The sequence below is a fragment of the Anopheles cruzii genome, chromosome 2, assembly GCF_943734635.1.
Source record: "Anopheles cruzii chromosome 2, idAnoCruzAS_RS32_06, whole genome shotgun sequence".
Lineage (NCBI taxonomy): Eukaryota > Metazoa > Arthropoda > Insecta > Diptera > Culicidae > Anopheles > Anopheles cruzii.
This window is the reverse complement of record NC_069144.1, coordinates 60,173,818-60,190,177: the sequence shown is the minus strand read 5'-3', so window position 1 is coordinate 60,190,177 and position 16,360 is coordinate 60,173,818. Positions and strand designations below refer to the sequence as shown.

General features: G+C 50.9%; 2 protein-coding genes across 2 annotated transcripts; one reads left to right on the top strand and one right to left on the bottom strand.

The window, feature by feature from the left end:
* Window positions 1–1,126: 1,126 nt before the first annotated feature.
* LOC128267155 (alpha-N-acetylgalactosaminidase) lies at window positions 1,127–2,825 on the top strand. The gene is made up of 7 exons (XM_053003943.1): window positions 1,127–1,474; window positions 1,544–1,718; window positions 1,779–1,873; window positions 1,939–2,100; window positions 2,159–2,371; window positions 2,435–2,596; window positions 2,670–2,825. The coding sequence occupies exons 1-7, from the start codon at window positions 1,127–1,129 to the stop codon at window positions 2,823–2,825; spliced, it is 1,311 nt and encodes a 436-aa protein (XP_052859903.1).
* A 2,403-nt stretch (window positions 2,826–5,228) lies between these two features.
* Window positions 5,229–7,695, bottom strand: LOC128268367 (hydroxymethylglutaryl-CoA synthase 1). The gene has a single exon (XM_053005434.1). It carries the CDS (start codon window positions 7,058–7,060, stop codon window positions 5,645–5,647), a length of 1,416 nt encoding a protein of 471 aa, XP_052861394.1. The 5' UTR covers window positions 7,061–7,695; the 3' UTR covers window positions 5,229–5,644.
* Between the last annotated feature and the right edge of the window lie 8,665 nt (window positions 7,696–16,360).

The following is a 16,360-nucleotide window of genomic DNA, read 5'->3' as shown; positions in this document are numbered from 1 at the left end:
AAACGTCAAAACGTCAGCTGTCAAATGGGAGCCCCTCTCGCTCTCGGCAGTGCAAAACGCGCTTCTCTTTCATCTCTTTTGCACTGTTTTCATTTTGGTGCCGTGAGCGATAGTGGCTTGAAATGGATACAAGGGTAAGTTACTATCTTGCCACTAAATTTGAATGTTCTAAAAAACCGCTAAACAATAGAGTGGCACTTGCGCTCCAAGGCGCGTCATTTTATAATCGTAGAATGTGATTTCTCTTAGATTCGCAAGAAGGTTAAAGCTAATTTGATTACCTTTCTTGTTTTCAATATCAAATTAATCTGGTTCGTAGACGAAACGGAACCAATAACGAGTGTGTATTACGTGATTCGAGTTCTATCCGAGTTCTATATTTTATCTTATCTGAGTTCTGTTTCAGTATCTATCTTGTTAGAAGCTGCGATACTATCGCGAGGCAAACGCTAGATAACGCTTTCGATCGCAAGATTGGTTATTCCCGACACGAGTTTGTACTGTTTTCATACAGATAATTAACTTAATTACTTCCACGAACAGTGCAGACTTTTTTGTACCTTGATTGACCACAACCGACCGATGGTGAGAGGAAAAACAAGGTCGAAGATAATGAGCTTTCAATCCGATACGCACTCCAAAAATGGAGGTGATCTCAGCACATCTTCGTTTAATGATCAAGGTTGTGCGTAAGGCCTCTCCGTGCCAAGAAATCGTTGCCCTGCCTGTGAAACTTACCTACGCACCGGAACAATTGATAATCTTAAGTTGTCCGGTGTAAATCGTGTATTCGTTACGCAATCCTTGCCTTCAAAGGTAACTCCATAGCCACACGTAGAGTGCACCGCTAACTGGAGCACCAACCAAATTTGGGTCATCAAATACCGAACACTTCAAAAGCAGAGTACTAAGTTCAATCGCGCCGGACTCCTGCTGGGCGTTTTATGGTCTGAGTGGTAAAGTCAACAGCTGGACATGGTTGATAAAGACAGAAAACTGTCTTACTGGGTTAGATTAAGGCGTAGGTTCGTTCTTGGTATAAAATGCAACCAAACGGAAGTCGGGAATGCCAGTATCGTTGTGGGTTGTGTCTCTGAATTCTACACGTTGGTGCTCTACGACCAGTATGGGTTACGCTTGGTTTCGGGGTTTGCTGTTGGCCGTTTTAGTCGGTAGTTTTACTGTGATGATTCGTGGGCTCGATAATGGCCTTGCCCCGCGACCCCCGATGGGATGGATGAGCTGGGAGCGGTACCGGTGCATTACGGATTGCAAAAAGTATCCGGACGAGTGCATCAGTGAACAACTCTTCAAACGGGTGGCCGATCTAATGGTATCGGAAGGATACCTTGACGCGGGCTACGAGTACGTTAATATTGATGACTGCTGGATGGAAAAGGAACGTGACGAGAACGGTGTGCTGCAACCGGACCGGGAGCGTTTTCCGAATGGCATAAAGCACCTTGCTGATTATGTGAGAAAGCACCGGGTGCAGCATTTGTACATCAGGAGAATCAAAGAGATTTTGCCCTCTCTGTAACAGATTCATGAACGTGGTCTAAAATTTGGCATTTATCAAGACATCGGAACAAAGACCTGCGCCGGATACCCCGGAATGGTGGGTTTCTTTGAGCTCGACGCACAAACGTTCGCAGATTGGGGCGTAGACTTTATAAAAATTGACGGTTGTTACGCGGATTTGGAACTTATGGTTGATGGTAAGGATACAAGAATCCTTTGTTAAGCCTTTGTTAACGCCGATTGGATTCTCATTACAGACTACATCAAGTTTGGTGAGTATATGAACAAAACGGGACGGCCCATACTTTACTCCTGCTCGTGGCCAGCTTATCAGGAGTATAACGGAATCATTGTAAGTATTGTAAGCGGCATGTAAGCAGGTAATCAATTTCACATTTTACCGCCTCTTTTCAACAGCCCGACTACGAGCAGCTAAAGGAAACGTGTAACATGTGGCGCAACTGGGGAGATATAGAGGATTCGCACCAGTCCGTGGAGGAGATCACGAAATATTTTTCTGATAACCAAAAACGAATCATACCCCACTCTGGACCCGGCCATTGGAACGATCCGGATACGGTAAGGCAACTGATCTAATTGGCATGCAAACAAGCCATTGAAAGTGTTCCTCCGGCAGCTGGTTCTGGGCAACTATGGACTGAGTTACGCACAAAGCAAATCTCAGCTTGCCGTGTGGACCTTACTTGCTGCTCCGTTCCTCATATCGAACGATCTATCTCGTGTCACCCCGGAGATCAAAGAACTGCTGCTGAACAAAGCCATCATTGCGGCGAACCAAGACTCTCTTGGACGGCAGGGACGGCTTGTAAAGACGGTCAACAAAATAGAGGTGAAGCACCGCAACTTTTGAAAGGGAAGCTCTCGATCGATTCTAACAAAAACTCTCGTGCAGATTTGGAAACGGCCGATTCTACCGAAGATCGGATCCGAGTTGACGCAAGTCGTTGCTTTTGTCAGCCGCCGGGCCGATGGAGCTCCGTACGCCATCAAGGTGAATCTGCGGGAAGATGTCGGCCTAAGCAACAGCACCGTCGTGAAGGGCTACAAAGTTTACGTAAGTCCCAGACAAACTTGTACCGAGGCTGTTCGAAGAATACCGTTTTGTTTTCTTTATCTCACCACCGCAGGATCTGTTTGAAACGCAAGCGAATCCAGCTTTTGTCCGTGTCAAAGATCACTTTGAAACACGCGTTGACCCAACCGGAGCAAATCTGTATCGTTTCGTGCCTATAGTTAGTACGGGTTTTATCCGTTTATCGACCAATGTTGATGGAGAAGAGTAACGGATAAGTTTCTTCGAACGATCGGATTTGTGAGATTGAACTGAAAATAAACGTAACTGGCCGCTACGCCACGCCACGTGGATTTGCTCAATTCATTCACCAGCCCATGCCAACAACCAAGCATCAAGGTCAGGGTGAAGAACGTTTTCTATCACGACGGAGTACAGGCCTTCTCCCATGCACGGCAATGGCGGCGACGGTCGACCCCGTTTTGCTTGTGCTTCACATTCCTCCTTGCGCGTGGCGCCGTCCGCAGTGCTACCCTCGGCTAGATTCAGACTGCATAAATTAAGACATTTCTCCGCCCCACTACCTCCGTTGGGTGCCAGCCGCATAACGGTGATCGCGTGCGCTTGGTACTGCTCTCTGGAGCGCCGTACCATGGCGGGCCGGGCCCTGCTTGAGCTCAATTGATGGCCCACGTCAGCGCCGATACGGTACGTGCGGCAAGAGGAACCTGCAATTGTTGCACATTTTCTATCGCTAATTTTGCACACCGCCAACATCCGATCAACGTTCCGTAATGTGATCTCCGTGCTCTTGGCCGCGCGGCGGAAATAAACAAAACGTAAACATGCCCGTGATGGGGAGTTACAGTTGGGTGGTGCCACACATTCTTCAGCACATCCGGCAAACGCCCTCCGGCGGCGCAGGTACATGTGTACGACGCGACAATCTGATCCGACCCAAAACCGTGGGGTGTGTTCACATTTCCCAAAGTCCAACGTGACACACTTTTCTACGCCACCGACCTTGTTTGGGTTGCCGCCGCTGCGGTCGCCATTTGAACTCCAAACGATTCGTTTTCTCCATCATTAAACCCCCACGAGGCACTACCGAGGCGCACGAATCACACAGCCCGCGGGACCATCGAAATTTTCGACCCTACGGTGCGAGGTGGCCCGGTGAAACCGGATACGCAGTCGATAACTGCACCGTTGGCGCATGGTTTTTCTCAATGACTGCGCACCATAATGTTTTTGGATGATTCGTGTGTTCGAGAGGCACTTGAGCTATAAATAATTTGTTTATCTCTCGGCAACCAGCCGGGTTTCGGATCGAGGAATCGGGTGCTAGCGTAATTGAAAGAAGTAACAAATTGTGCGCCCCGTGTTGTTCCGATGATGTTCCAAAAAGGTTGTACAATGCCTGGGTTGGCGTCAATCAGAGCGATACACGGGACAAAAACGGTGTGAACAAGGGCTATCAAGAGCCGAAGCTTTATGTAATAACTCACCTCGAGTGTTGACCACACTGGCGAACGGTGTTAGCTTTCGTGGTGGCCGTTAAATGGTATTGGATCATCGACGCGACGCGGTCTCTCGGTCAATAAGCTGCCCGCATGAGTAAACAGGAATCGGACGAACCATCCCATCGAGTTGGGCAAGAGGTGAGCAAGAAAGTGTTTTAGTTAAGCCCGTCTTTCAAGTGCTGTCAACGTAATCATTTTTTGGAGTTAGCAAACGTGTGATAAAGCATTGATAAGCGAGTTCGCATTCGGTTCATAGCCTTTTTTACAACTAACTCCTGCTGAGGGTCCACTAAAGTTCCACGTGCTGTGTACCTCTTCAGATACAAGGCTTAGCTCGATGGCTCAACTTGCGGCATCAGATGACACATTCCACAATCTGTTACGTGGTCGTCTACCGTCCACCGTCCAGCAAGTACAAAGTCCACCGAGAGATGCTGGCCATCAATGGCTCCACGACAGTTTTATTGTTGGCCGTTGGCGGTTCGGGCACAACCGAAAGACACACTTTTACTATCTCGACAAACGTGTTGCGTGCGGCGCTGGTTCCAGTCTCTTTAAGCACAACCGTACCGAACCTTGTTTCAAGGTTCACCAAGGTTGGTGCTGTTGATCTGACGGAGTGTTGGCGGTGATAAATGTTGAGAAATTAATTTTAAAATCTTCGATGACCAAAGCTCGATAACGAATTCGGCTAGGGTCGTTCACCCCACGAAAACAGGATTTGTCCTTACTGATGTCCACGAGACGATTCGTTAGATTCTTCATTAAAATTTCAAATTTTCTACTCATATCGCGCCGCATAGTGTTTGTGCTGCGAGCCGCGTTCTGCCACAAAGCCATCACAAAGGTGGCAAAAGATCGTACGATCGTCATGGTCGAAAAAAAAAAGATAGCGCCTGAACAATGCGTCGCCATCGTCAAAAACCTGTTCCTCCTCCGTCATCGTTGAACCTGCGCCGATCTTCGCTGGTCTTGTGCCCGATTCGTTCGTTACATTATCGCACGATAACCGATCACGGATTGTGTCCGTGGCTTCGGAAGCAATACTGTTAGCGGAACTGTGTCAGCGGAATCTGACCTCCAAACGCTGAATTTCTTTCATCGTAAACAGTAAACAAACACAACAGGGAATACTTTCCACCATACTTTCCTTGGTCTTTATATTGTTTAATGATAAAAAATAAACAAAAAACAAATTACACTAACACTATCGAAAGACACCGGAAAGGGGGACAGAGCCGTGTAAGGTGGAAAAAAGGAGTTTAAAAAAAGAAGAAAACCTAGCAACAGACATGGATACGCCAAGAAATCGTTACACGAATTCGCTCCAATACGACGATCGATTCAATCTGCCATCATACGCCTCCTAAACCTACTGACCGTAATACCGTACCACTAACTGAGCCTCTCAGTTTCACCGAAACAACAAAGTTCTCTTCCCAACCGCTGGCGCATGGACCAGGCGTTTAAATAAAATGGGCGAAATAAATGGGTTACGAAAAGCAAAACAAGTGGGTTGGAAACGGTTGACGGTTCCGGTTGTCGCGTCACGGCGATCGTCATCGTTCTACGAAGACGGATGTTCCGGTGGGACCCGCTCGTACGTTCGCCGGTGCATCGAGTCCACCGCCTTGAGGAAGTAGGTACCCGGAAAGAGGACATCCACCGAACCGGTCGGCTCGTACGGTGCAGCGTGGTTGTTCTTTTCTCGCACCTCCATCAGCCGGGTGAACTCGGCCGGAGCGACCTTCACCCGCCGGTCGAGCAGCGGTTGGACGTAGTTCAGGTGCCGCTTAAACTCCACCAATCGCCCCCGGTCGTTGGTGACGCTGAGCGAGTACATCGAGGAGGCCAGCCCAGAACCGTACGAAAACACGCCGATCCGCTTGCCGAGCAGCTCGTCCACCTCGGAGCCGATCAGCAGGGAAACGAGACAGCTGTACACGGACGGTGTGTACATGTTGCCGACCTGGCTGGCCAGATGCAGCGAGCGTTGCGTTTTCGCCGCAAACACGTCGGCGTACTGCGTCATGAACGCTTTCTCCACGTCCCGATCGAAGTACGTGTTCTCGAGCCGCACGCTGTCGAACTGCTGGCCCAGCCCAGGAAAGCGGGCCGCCCGCTGATCGGGCGTGGCGAGCACGAAATCGTTCAACCCGATGCGGGCCAGCGATTTCTGCACCAGCTTGCAGTACGGACTGTGGAAGATGAGCGCATCGAAGGTGTCGAGCGTGACGGGCTCGGCTCCGGGCTCCGGGTGCCGTTCGGCGAACTTTTTCCGGTACAGCTGGTAGCACGCGTCAAGGGCACTTAGGTAGCACTGGATCGAGAGCTTCCCGTCCACCACGGGATACTCTGAGCTGAGGTCGGGTTTGTAGAAGTCATACGCGTGCTTCATGTACGTCGCCCGCAGGCCACGATCGAAGCAGAGCGGCGCATCCGGGCCGACGAGCATCGCCACCGCTCCGGCTCCTCCCGTAGGTCGGGCCGATCCTTGCGCGTACACCGCGATATCCCCGCAGACGACGAGTGCCAATCGACCGTCCCAGCTGGACGACTCGATCCAGTTGATGGCGTTCAACAGGGCCGCCGTCCCTCCGTAGCAGGCGTTCGTCGTGTCGATACCCTCCAGGTCGGTCACGCCTTCCGGCTCGAACAGTTGCATCAGCACCGACTTGACGCTCTTCGACTTGTCCACGATCGTCTCCGTGCCGACTTCGAGCCGCCCGATGCGGCTCAGCGGGATCTGGTAGCGATCGAGCAGGTTACGCACCACGGTCAGGCAGAGCGAGTTAATGTCCTCGCGGTCAGAACAGAAGCCCATCCGCTGCTGGCCCAACCCGACCGTGTATTTTCCGGCTGACGCTCCATCGAACGCCTCCAGTTCCGTCTGATCGACGAACTGTGATGGGAAAACGATCTCTAGCCCCACGATCCCGACCCGCTCCGGCCACTTGCTTTGGCTCGCGTTATTGCTACCCATTGTTCCTTCGTTGTGTCGCGCGCGCTCTCTCTCTTTCTTTAGACACTCACAAGGAAACTTTCTCCACGGCCCCACAGACGTTGCGCAAAGCGGGAGCAAAACTTTCTTTTACTTCACAAACACGCACACACAGACACGCCTAGCGAGTCTCACGATCGCGTTCACCAACTTTCTTCTCGCGTGATCAAAGATGCTTGCACGATCACAGCCTGCTGGGAAAACCCCGTTCGGCGGCCTTAGTGAGTCAGTGGCCGGAGAACCGGGGTGGGGAAGTGCAGGGGAAAATCGGCCACTCGGATGCGTACGGCCACGTTACATAACCCACGTGTGTGCGAGTGGGTCAAGGGATAAGTTCCGCCTTTGGTTACGTGGTCGCAGGAGGCGCGTACTCGAGTGCTGAACTCAAACTGTATCTTGCGCGATCCGAAGGGATTATGTCACCGATATCGTAATCGAAGGCGGCGATGTCGAAGCCTGTCACAGCAAACACCAGTGCTCTTCCAGAGAGGTGCGATACTAGGCCAACCGATGGTGAGTCAACAGGGTTTACACGTTGTCCAGTCCTGCGGACGGTTTCTTCGGTTCCGTGTCCGATTGCGGCTGTGTCCGGCGCGAGACTAACTGGCACAGTTGGCGATCCCATCCGCCGTACCACCGCGAAGAGCGATGCGGGAAGAAAACAAGTTTGCACCGCCAGCCGCCGCCAACCCACCGCCGACGACTCGGCGCGACTACCGAAGATCGCGCGGAAGATTCCGTCGATGCGCTCCGGTTCCTGCCTGTGTGTGTTGGTTCCTCGGGCCGCAGCAGATCGATCGTTGCCGCTGATCACCGTCCGCCGGTATGCTTCGCCTTCTTGGCCACCTGATCGACCGGACTGGTGCGTTTTCCTTTGGGAATGCCGGCTGGTTGCAGAGTTTACGTGTGCGACTGTCAAAATCTTCCGATTTCAATCCCTTTTTTGCATCATCCACTCCCGGTGGGCGGTGCGAATCGCGTCATCTCTTTCGTTCCCTCGCCTGCTGACAGCTCCAAAATGTGTTGATTCATGAATGGCGGTATTGGAAAACGCGAACAATCGTTTTCGGCAACGTTTTTGGCCATCGTGAGTAAATGTTGACCGATTCGCACGAGTTAGCGGAAGGCCAAAATGGTTCTTCCAACCACACACGTTGCTTTCGTGAAAAATTAAACACATTTTCATTGACGAAACAAAGCACGAAGATATTGTTTACGTTTGTCGATGACCTGAGAAATCGCGAGACGTCATCGGTGACATGTGGCACGGCGCGACCTCTGGTGGAAATTCATGCAACGTTCGGTGGCAATGAAACCAATTTGAAATATTGAATAACGGTTCGTTGCGAAATATTATCTAAACCTGTCCCGTTTCAAATAAATAATATTTAATTGAGCAATTCTAATTTGTGGTACCTTAAACTCTTGGTTTTGTAATATGACTCTCTGCTCATTTGGTATTCGATTATATATAACGTGGAAAGTTAAACAGATGATGCAGAAAGTCATAATTTATATAGCATCCAGTTCAAACATATTGCGCATTAATTGAACAAATGTATTTTAGAATCCCAGCTGGGCGGAATGTCTTTCACACGTTCGATCCTAACGACCGCCTCGTTTCCCGGTCCATTTCCGGTCCTCCCCTGCTTCTGCTTGGGGACCTTCATCAAATTACGATAAAAATGACAGACGCGCCCATTTACCCGTATGATAAGGTGTGTGTGCGTGCGAGCCATAAAAGTAAATCACATTACTTCCGGTGCGGGCCGACATTATGTTTCTGCCTTTATCTCAATATTCTCGATGTTAAACACGGCCCATAATCTTTGTCTGTAGTTTATTTTTTTCTCCCCTCTCCTGTAACCCCTCGGGGGGCCGCCTTGAACCTTGCACTCCCTGTTAGGTTCAAAGGACCAGTCAAAACATAAACACGCACATGCGCACGGTTCCGGCCGGTGAAAGCACGTGTGAAATGTTGCTACTACTGGCCACTTGTGGCGAAGGAGCTGTTGATTCGCGGTGTTCATCCGAATCCGCTTTCGGGCGGAAAGCGGAAACGAACCCGCCGACGATCCGACCCGCAACGTTGCATGAACGCAAAGAGAACAGCGTGACACAGCGTGGAGCTCAACAAAAACTGCTCCGCCAATGTTGGCCAGCATCAGTTTTCTTCGCGAGTTCGCTTGAGCAAAAAGCCGTCGCCAACGCTGTTCGAACGGTTTTGCGTACTGGCCGTATGTTGTTTGCGTCGCGAGTTGGGTTGCCGGAGAGAAAAGCTGTTGATCGATCTAATGGTTCTCAATAAATAGCTCCGCCAGCCTGGGGCTCCTTTGAAGCCGGACCCGAACCCCGAATGGAATTAACCTCCGTCAGGGCCCACGGCAGAGGCCAAGTAGGGCCGCATTTGTAATTTCAGTTCACCACCGTGGGAACCCGGAGTGGCCCGCAAGCAGCTGTTCCACGGACACGGACCGGATCGTATTCTGATGAATAATGAATCCGCCTCGAGCGACGAAAGTTACGTGAACGAAAACAGAGGAAATAAATCTCTCCCAAAGCTTTAAAAAGTGCATTAGGGAAGACTGGGACGCGGAAAAGTCATGTAAATGCGTGTGAGCTGCGCAGTCTAGGCAAGGAGGAACGGTTGGATTATTTTATTCATTTCTTCCCCCGACGGCCCAGACGGCACGTGGTTGCTCCACGTGGTGCCCACTGAATGTTTCATCGAGTTATCTGTGCGGTGGAGTGACTTTTTAAGCCCCGCGTTCGGTCGCGAAAAGCCATACGGCCGGTTTAATGATAAAAAGTAGTATCCCTGTGTGTGTAAAGAGATAAGCAGTGGCTTAAGAAAATCGAGCAAAAGTGAAAGTGAACGGCAACATAAAATAAAAGTTGGAACGCCGGAAGTGGAAGTAAGTGGCATACAAACCATCCCATCGTCCGGGCTTCACCGGAGGCCAGGATAGGAGCGCAGAGTTTGGTGATAAATTGGGGCCACACTGTGGCAAAAAACAAACCGGTGCGCTGTGCAGGAAATTCAAATTCCGGCCCCGGATTGCGGAACGAACCAGAGTATATTGTGCCCGGAGGCTGCGCCATCGTTCTACGTGAGGGCGTTCCATCACCGCGGGGGTGTTGCGGGCCAAAAATAGAGAACGGAAGGCGATAGTGGCCCGCTCGGCTCGCTAACCTTTCGCACACACCCTAACCGCACACACTATCAGCCTCCAGTGGCCAGCCCCCCGTACGTGGTAGGCATGTTCTTCTTTCTGTTCTTCGCATCCGATGGGTGCAAAAAAGTGTGTCATATTTTATCGCAGCTCGTCGTGGCCTGCCTGCGGAAGTACCGCAGCGGCAGCAGCGCCAATGGCCAGGGGATAGGCGTGAAAGTGTAGACACCGCAGAGCACCCACAGAAAGCGGACTGGGCAGCTTTTGAACCGATCGCGCAACCCGCGTCAGTCGCGTTTCGGACGTTGGTCGGCGTTAGTGTGTGCGAGTTGCTCCGAACCGGCAGCGGGGTGATCCTGAACCGCTTGTAAGTGAGTGATTCTGGGAATGTCTTACTCCCGATCCTAATTGCCCGCTAGCCGCGCTGGTGGTTGGTCTTCATTGTTGGTCGGCAGCAGCACTTGGTCTCCATCAACGTCGGAGCGTCTTCTACGGCTGGTCGCTGGCAACCACTTCCGGTTAGCGGAAAAGGAGGCCATTCGGCCGAGATTCTGTCCGTGCCTGAGTGTGGTGAACAGATGATTAAGTGCAGCGTACGTGCGTGTGTGTGTGTCTGCGGTTAGGGCAAGGTTAAGTGTGCAGTTCATCATCAGCTGGTGTTCCGGCGCGTACTCCGGCGTGTAGTGAATTGGTGATATCACGGGCGTCCCATTGTGGGGCACAAGAAACGGGGCCGTAAGTAGCCCAGATTTCTGGTTCAACGTCTGCGGGCGTGAGGGAGTGTCCATTGGGTGTTGTGTTGGGGTGCTCGTTCCGTCTACGATCCAGAGTGGAACGCGAAGACGTGATAAAAACGCATTTCTTAGTGCTCCAGCAGCGAGGTTCTCGCCACGTCGCGGTCCCACCTCGCAATGCAGACAGTGTGTAAGTTCTACGACTTTATGATACCATTTTATTATTAGGTTTTTCTCTCAGGGCCCTGCTGCGAGCGTGCGGTCGATAGTGACGCAGAACGAATGAAATTTTCATTGGCTTTTCTTTAAAGGAAAAAAATCCGTCCTCAAAACTGTAACACCTTTAAGTTTAGAAGTGCTCAAACGGATATGAGGACTTCTAACAGTTGTCTAGCGACTATTGCCCAAAACCAATCCAATTAAAGCACTCGAAGCCTGCAAAGCCCTCAAAGTAGTTGAGGTACACCGCGCTTAGTATGTTTGCACTTGAGGCGCGTTAATCCTTACTTTAGCCAATTGAGATGCAAACCAAGCAGTGACCCCACGGTTTACTTACAACCAGGACCGGAACTGAGCCGCTCAAGACGGGATTATAGATCTAATTAATTTGACAAATGATTGAGGCGCGATACTTGAGCCGTGATGGGTCTGTCTTCGATTGAGATGGATGATTGCCGAGTGTTTCTCGTGGTCGAATCGGGCGCGCCCGCTTGCTACGTTAAGTAGACCATTTGTAACACTCGGTAATCCTGCTCGTAATTCCATCCGGGTATGTGGGTCAAGCAGACCATGTTTGGTTCGGGAGTCCAGCTGTGACGGCACGTTGATGACCGTCGAGTGACCAAACGGAGCGAAGGGTATTTGGCCACACCAAACACACTCCAGTTGCCATCTGGTGGTACTCGCCTTCGTGACCAGGAACCGGTCACCGAGCGATCCCATTAGAAATCGAATCTCGGCACACTGGCGTTCGCCTTTTTTCTGAGTTCCATTCATCTTCAGATAATCTGCCAGTCGCTGGTGGCTGGCAGGCCGGGACGTAATGTTTACCGGCCGAGTGAATCCTTAACGTGGCGCATCCCCCGGGCCCGCTTCAGGCCCACGAGATTGAGATTGAAAAGCAGATCGAAAATCTGTTCCGGAGCTCTCTCCAAACCCGCTTTGGCCACTTTTTTGCCTTTCCATTAAAGCGCACGCTTCGATTATCGGTCCTCTCGGGTTTATGTACCCGCCCGGAATGCTTTGGCCGATGTCATCCTGGAGGAGTCCTTCCGACCGTCGGCGATTAATCATGGTTAGTGGCATCGTGAATGCCCGACACGCACCGTTGATTACGCGCGGGGAAGACCTAGCTCCAGGCTGGGTGAAGAGATACTCCCCGAGAATGAGTGAGGGTCTGTGTCTTCGGTAAACAGAGGAAGCCCTCCAGAACGATTAAGGACGAGCGGGACCTGGCACGGTACGGCGGAACGGGAAATCGAAATTTATGGCATCTTTTCGCCGAATCTGTGTCAATCGCATGAGCCGCGCGCCGTGGCCCTTTTTGCGATTAATCGAATTGGAAGCTAAAAGACTCAGATCACCGCTCGGTAGAGGTGGTTCTCGCGAGCGAGAAAAACACTTTGAAGCCCGTCTCCCCTTTTCCAGGGCCAAGGCAGAGGATTTATGCGGAATCCGGGATCAACAAACTCCATTTGTTCCCCCAGAAGCCGAGGGCAGGGAAGATTATCGTTGTAGGCCGTCGGGTCGCGAGAGGAGAAGAAGTCATAAGCCTCGAAGACCACACATCCATCCGATTTTGGCAGTTTTTTCCTGTCCTTTCGCCTTTTTGGTGATGTCAATGCGGCTTCAAAAAAACAACATGACTGCGGCCTTTACGTCAGGGAGCGCGCGGACGAAACGAAAACGGTTTTGTTCTTATCGTTCGCGTCCCATCCGTAGCAAGTGGCTCGGTCCGTAGCAATGGGAGAAAGGAAGTATCGTGGAGAAGGTTAGAAGATTCTAGCGGGACGGGCCCACGTCCCGAATCGACGCTCCCGGACACGGTCGCCGATAAGACGATGGCGACGGCGTGCTCAGGAAAATGGCACTTTATCTAGCGTTATAATCTTGTTGAACTAAATTAGCTTCGTTACTCGTAATCGGCCGACCACGTGCGACGTTGGAACGGGTTGGAGGCTTTCAATATTTATTTTTAAGCCGCAATCTGGCGCCATTTTGTAGGCTTAGGCCTGTTTTGGTGAGTTGGAGGTCAGTCCGCCGGCCAGCTGGGACTTTTCAGTTTTGAATTCAGTATCGTTGAATTCTTGAAAACTTGTTCCATTTTTTTTGGGCGCTTTTATCATCAAAACATTGCTCAAGTTGGCGGTAAAGGCCGACATCTGAAAAAATGGGATGTTGTGAAATCCGTGCCCACGTTTCGCATCCAAAATTCGACAGCTCCGTATCGAGGACAAGCCTTTGATTGTTATCGAACGCTCCGGACGGATGCTGCATCCATTTGCGCGACTGTCAATCACTCCACGTGTTCCGTGTGAAGGCTTACGCAAACAGGATGCTCGCGCCGTTTCGGTTGCTACCGTTGCCGGCAAGGCTGTCCCCGGCCGTCCTTACTTTTTGCCTCCCCGATGGGTAAATGAACTTTGCATCCATATTTCTTTCGATCTGGTTGCGTGTTTGCAGCGCGCTAGTTTGATTAGAGTGTCGGGAGCCGCTATAAGCGGTACCGGTCCCGATCCTTCGACGGCACATCAAACGCGCGCGGTGTAGCGCTGTGGCCGATTTCTCGTTCCGAAGAGGAATGTTCCGGTTTCGATAAAACAAAAAATCACACCGAATATGTCTGCCGAACGGTTGGTCGGTCCGCCCGGGACGTCCAGTTATCACCGTTTCGCCCTACCACGCGCTCGCTCCCGATCAATGCAATGCTTTTCAATTTTAAACCGGAAACGACGTCCACGACAAACGGGCACTATGTTCCGCCGGCGAACAAATTCCAATTCCTTTTTTTCATATGCCCATATTTGAGAACCATTTCGGTAGTGTGGAGATTTTTTCCTCCCCGCTGTTTTATGGAGGTTCAATGAATGGAACAATAGAAGCCCATTCTTGGGACGGCGATAGAATATGAAATTCATCGGCCCGCCGTCGTTGTTTGCGTTTGCTGTGCTCGCTTTCTGTTAACCCCGTCTCGAATGAGGGCAAAAAGCGGTATTTTCGAAACCATCGCAAGGAAAGAGGCCGGCCATCGAACAATGCTTATCGCCGTAACAAGAGCATCCGGGTTAGCTGCTGGGTCTTGTAGGTCAGTGTGCACGAGAACGGCCCAGGGTGGGCGTTCCAAAGCACAATCCATCCATCGGGCCAATGACAAACACTTTGTGCAAACACTTGTAGTGTGTGTGTGTCTGCCTTCCGGTTGCGAGAAAAGCAATTTTCAAGCGCCTCTCCATTCGGCAATCAAATTCGACTCATCATGGAGGCGCCTGGTGGTTGATGAATTTTTTCGGCAAGCAAAATTGTGGCCCAGGTACGAGCACAGGTAAAGCATGACTCGTATGCATGATTTTCGTATTATGATTTCACATCCTGGTGATGAATTCACGTAGATGGTGCGCGCGCGCCCTCCGGACGAGGTATTATTGTGCCAAATCATACATTTGATGATACATTGTTGCCGCAACAACATTTCGTCTTCCGTGCCGACGTTCAAATGTGGGTACCAGCCGGGGATCGGGCACTCCGCTTGAGTGTTGGGTATCGTAACGTTGTAAAATGTGGCCAAGATTCCCCCACGTGGCTCGGCTCGGCTCATGTAAGTAAACAAACCCGAAGTGAACTCGTTTCGCCCATAGTTGCGGGCGGCTTACGGGCGTAACAATGTTTCACAGTGCATGCATACTTCGCCCAACTTTTGAAGGCACGATGCCAAATTTGCTTTCTTACCTCGCCGGCCCGGCTGGCCTCAAGAAGGGGGCGCGGTAATCTTGTGATGCATACTGCTGGGCTGGGCTTATGTCTTGCCATTGCCAGGCGCACATCTTGCGCTTCTCGGATGCTGACGGGTTGACTCCCAGGGAGCTGGGACCTGCAAAACGGAATTCATATGCATACTTGAGGCTGTAGTGTGGCGAAGCGAACCGGATCGTGGTGAGCCGCGCTCCGGAACCGGAGCAAAGCGGCAAAGTAATAAAAAAAGCATATTTACGATTTTGTGTATTCATGTTGCACCATGGCCGTCCTCGTCCGTGTCGTGTTTTCGGGCAAATTGAGGGCGACAGTAACAGCGAACCTCGGGGTGAAATGGTGTCTCGTGGGTTGTTCGGAGGAAAAAATTCATAAACCCCGCCGCCGATCGCGCCTGCATACGATCGTCAAACATAAAACGGAACCTGAAGCACCCGGACAATGTGCATTCGTGGCTTGCGTCCTGCATGAGGGCAAACAGGGAACATTTTTCTCTCCCCAATGGTAAACCGTCTCGAAATCACATGCACATGCAGCGTTGGTGGTTGCGAGGCGGTTGAATCCTACTGGGAGCACTTTTCTCCTTGGTCCGTCGTCGGGACCACACTGACGGACGCTGATGACAAACGTGTACCGCATACGAGAAATGAGATTTTTATCATTTCATACGCTCCGCACTTCAAGTGGATGAAGGCGAATGCATCGCGCCGGGTTAGCAAGTCAAATACCCAGGATGGGTGGAAAATTGGACAACCCTAATGGGCTTATAATGAAGATATTTAAACATGTTCTGCCGTCTGCCTCGTTATCGTACAATTTTCATTTTACAATCAGGTTTGCTAAAGGGGCGCCATTCTACAAAAAATCCATCAAATAAGGATCATTAGGCACCTTTTGATTACCCGGGCCAGGGGTCCATTTTTTGTGCCAAATAATTTGGTAGGCAATTAATTAGAACGGTTCCGCAATCCAAATGCACCGTCAGCCAAAAGTGTGTGGGGGCCGGGTCGTCTCTTCACCGTGTCTAATCCTAACTTTTAATCACTTAGACTGATTTCGGGTGGAATAACGAGGGCTCTTCGGCTTCACCGGCACACCGGTATGTAAATATTTCGTTAGGAATATGGTTCGTGCAGCATTACTTTCGTTCGCCTTCAGCAAAACCGAAGCTTCTTATGGAAAGCGCCCGACGTAAGCTTTCTGGTTGATGAACAAAAACGGCGCCACGAAAGGAGCAATATATTTCACGGAATTAGGTAGGGAATTAGGAAAATAATCACAAACGCTTGCCCCCCGCGATCCGGAAGCACCGCCGGTGGGCTTCTGTTCATTTACATTAATAATACGTCCGAGGAAAGTTTTTTTCTTGTGTCGGTATAATATTTCCCAAAGTGGCTGCTGTTGGATTG

Coding starts and splice junctions, on each gene's coding strand:
- LOC128268367 (XM_053005434.1), bottom strand. CDS start 7,060: ATGGGTAGCAATAACGCGAGCCAAAGCAAGTGGCCGGAGCGGGTCGGG.
- LOC128267155 (XM_053003943.1), top strand. CDS start 1,127: ATGGGTTACGCTTGGTTTCGGGGTTTGCTGTTGGCCGTTTTAGTCGGT. Junction 1,475..1,543: donor TAAAGCACCTTGCTGATTAT/GTGAGAAAGCAC, acceptor TCTCTGTAACAG/ATTCATGAACGTGGTCTAAA. Junction 1,719..1,778: donor TTTGGAACTTATGGTTGATG/GTAAGGATACAA, acceptor TTCTCATTACAG/ACTACATCAAGTTTGGTGAG.